The following is a 2,958-nucleotide window of genomic DNA, read 5'->3' on the forward strand; positions in this document are numbered from 1 at the left end:
ATAGTCAAAACTGTGCAAGAAGACACTAAAGGGGAAATATAAAATCTGGTCATGTGGTCACTATAATTTAGTATAAACAGGTTTTGTCATGCTTGTGTCAATGGGTAAAAATATCTATTAAAGGGGCCAGAAAAAAAATTGTCATATTAGAGAGGTGGTCCTTTATATGTAGAGGTGGTCAATTGTACAGGTTTGACTTTGACTGTATACAATGGCCAGGTGGTCCTTATGTAGAAGTGGTCACACTTGTACAGATTTGACTGTGTATCAATGGCCAGATACCATGGTCCTTATGTTGAGATGGTCAATACTACATGAATGAACGCATAAATTGCAAACCCAAAAGTATGAATTCAATCAAAGTGCCAATTTTTTGGCTTCCTTGTTGCCATTCTTCCGTAGACTACTGTTCAACAATATAAGTTTACATCCAATAGAAAGGAGCTTTATTTTTGTTCTATAGTGACCTGGATATATTAGCAAGAAGCCTTTTGTGCAAAATGAAACCAAACGCCTGTTGTTAGCCTGGCAGTACAAATGACTTATTAATAACGTTAAAACTATAAAAACTACTATGGAAAATTATCTTCTTTCCGAATCCAAATCTAGTTCCTGTTAATGTTATTACAAAGACTTTTATTATTCTCAAAATATTCATTTATACATATTATAAGGTATTATGACATACATTGGATCACTATGTTAACTGTTTTGATAATTTTGTTTTTCTTATTAAGAAATGTTGTCTGCTGGAGTGCTGGTAATAAAGAAAGTGTTAGACAATTAACGGTAATTAATGGTAATTTTCACTTTTAAGGATACTACTACTAGTAGTACTAGTACTACCATTGTAATATGAGCAATCCAAATTGAAAGTCTCTTTTTTGGAAATATTTCTACATTAAAAGTCTAAACTTTGGTATTCTACTTAATTACACTGCAGAGATATTCACAACTTAATATGTGACATTGTTGTATCACAAAAAAAGCTTTTAAAAATATACAAACTTTCCCAGGTCAGAAAATTTACATGTATTCAATATACAATTAGTCAGAATTGGTTGTCTTTGTATTTTGATTTCCCGTTAACAATGACATTGTCCAATTTACATCTTCTTTAAAAGTATAGCTTGGTCGCTACAAACTTTTAAATCTATCCAAAAAAATAGACTTGTACCTGATTAAAACACAGTAATGTTAATTGTTCTATTTTTACCTCTTGACTAATGGGACCAGCTAGACTTAATTGTTTCTCGTTAACAAAGCCTAAAATGTGACGGTACTATACGGATGAATTCACAACAAGGAAGTTGTGCATTTTTTGCATACCTTCTTTCTACTGCCTTCAAATGAGTCAAAGGAAACTTCCTATTTAAAGCTCATTTACAACAAAGAAAAATCAGTACAATTCAGAATCCGGAATAAATAATTTCAGGATTTACAGAAGCAAAACATTTTTTAATCCAGTAATTTCATATATTTTAGAATGATAGTCTCCACTCTTTCCTATTCTGTAGTAACTTTTCCAACAATTTGACACTTCTTTCTGCTTCCCTGCAAAATTGCTGCACGTTGCTTCGTTCTTAGAGCTAGAGTTCGTTAGACAATCTACGGATAAATGAGTTTACAAAGTAGGCCAGGCATTGTTAGACAAACAAATTAACTACTGTTGACTTTCTTGACACAGAGGAACCAAAAAATGTAGCTACTACTAGTAGTTCTGTTCCATTAAAAGAGAAGTCATTTACAGAGCATTTTTAACCCAAATCATTAAAAGAAATTAATGATTGGTGTGGAATCACGCCCATTTTTACAAGTATTTCGTGTTATTTTTGACTGTCTGTTTTCTTTGAACTCAAGCGGAAGTCGCTTTCAAAATCGGGTGTAGACAAAATGGGGAGGGGGGCATGGATTCTCCTCCAACTTTCTACCTCGTAAATAAGCAAAAATTGGACCCAAATCTTGTTAGGAACGAGGAATTTGTCCCCCAAACGACCTGATAACTCGTCTCTCTGTGGGATTCCGGGTCGTATGAAACATTTAACAGGTCTGTATTAGCATATTTACGGTATGAAATTTAGGAGGGAAAAAATGTGGGCTGGTCGAAACGACTATGGGGGGTGCAGGAACAAGCTGTGATGGGGAGGGGGGCGGTATGAGTTTAATGAGAACGTACACCATATAGTAGAGTATCTAAGGTTTATGCAGTAGGTACAGGAGTTTTAGAGAGTGGTCTTACCCTGGGAAGTTCTCTGATCTGGTTGCCGTCCAAGAGAAGCTCCTCTAAAGTCCGCGCGTATCGGTAGATATCGTCAGGTACAACCATAAGATTACAGTGTCGCTTGTCCACATATTCCACCTGCCTGTTGCAGGCACGGAACAGGGGGATGCACTTGAACATGGCTGGTGGTGTTGTGTAGGTCCGGGGCAGCCCGGAGGAGCTGTGGGAGACCGTTCACGGGCCCAAAGCGGCTGACGGCGGCGGGAGTTTGTCCAGCCCAGCTCGGATAATGGAGGCGGTTTGTCTGCCCGAGTCCCGAGACGTCAGCTGCCCCGGCATGCACCGCGCACCACGCCCTTCCGGAAGGAGCAGAAGCGCCGCTTGGCGGACAGTATCGGCAGCGCAGATTTCTGCATTCTTGCTACGCGTACGGAAAATTAAACCCACTGGGCATCCTAAAATGATGCGAACATACGAAAAAAAAGTTACCAAGTTACCTGGAAATTTGAAGAAAAAAAATTACTGAACTCATAATCACAGAGCATGGAGTATACCAATCAATAGATTCTTTATTTTTGTCCCATATTTAACTTTGCATATCTTCTTCTTTGACTTTTTAAGGCTTCGCTCATAAATATCAATTTTCCCGCATTTCTTTTCAATTTGTGGCACATATTATATATATTTATTCATTTTGCATTCAATAGACGTGTTTGACTACGCATGGATGGTGTCGT

General features: G+C 37.7%; 1 protein-coding gene across 48 annotated transcripts in view; it reads right to left on the minus strand.

Moving 5' to 3' along the window:
* The window catches only part of LOC118404738 (protein scribble homolog), a 103,845-nt gene extending 101,272 nt beyond the window's left edge, over nucleotides 1-2,573 (minus strand). For 47 of the 48 annotated variants that reach the window (XM_035804057.1, XM_035804056.1, XM_035804055.1 and 44 more), the window contains exon 1: nucleotides 2,240-2,474. In XM_035804057.1, coding sequence (XP_035659950.1) covers nucleotides 2,240-2,401 — 162 coding nt within the window. In that variant the 5' untranslated portion in view covers nucleotides 2,402-2,474. Of the gene's footprint in view, nucleotides 1-2,239 lie in introns of all 48 variants that reach the window. The other variant, XM_035804012.1, reaches the window with a different exon arrangement.
* Nucleotides 2,574-2,958: the final 385 nt, after the last annotated feature.

The sequence above is a fragment of the Branchiostoma floridae genome, chromosome 17, assembly GCF_000003815.2.
Source record: "Branchiostoma floridae strain S238N-H82 chromosome 17, Bfl_VNyyK, whole genome shotgun sequence".
NCBI classification, from domain to species: Eukaryota; Metazoa; Chordata; class Leptocardii; order Amphioxiformes; family Branchiostomatidae; genus Branchiostoma; species Branchiostoma floridae.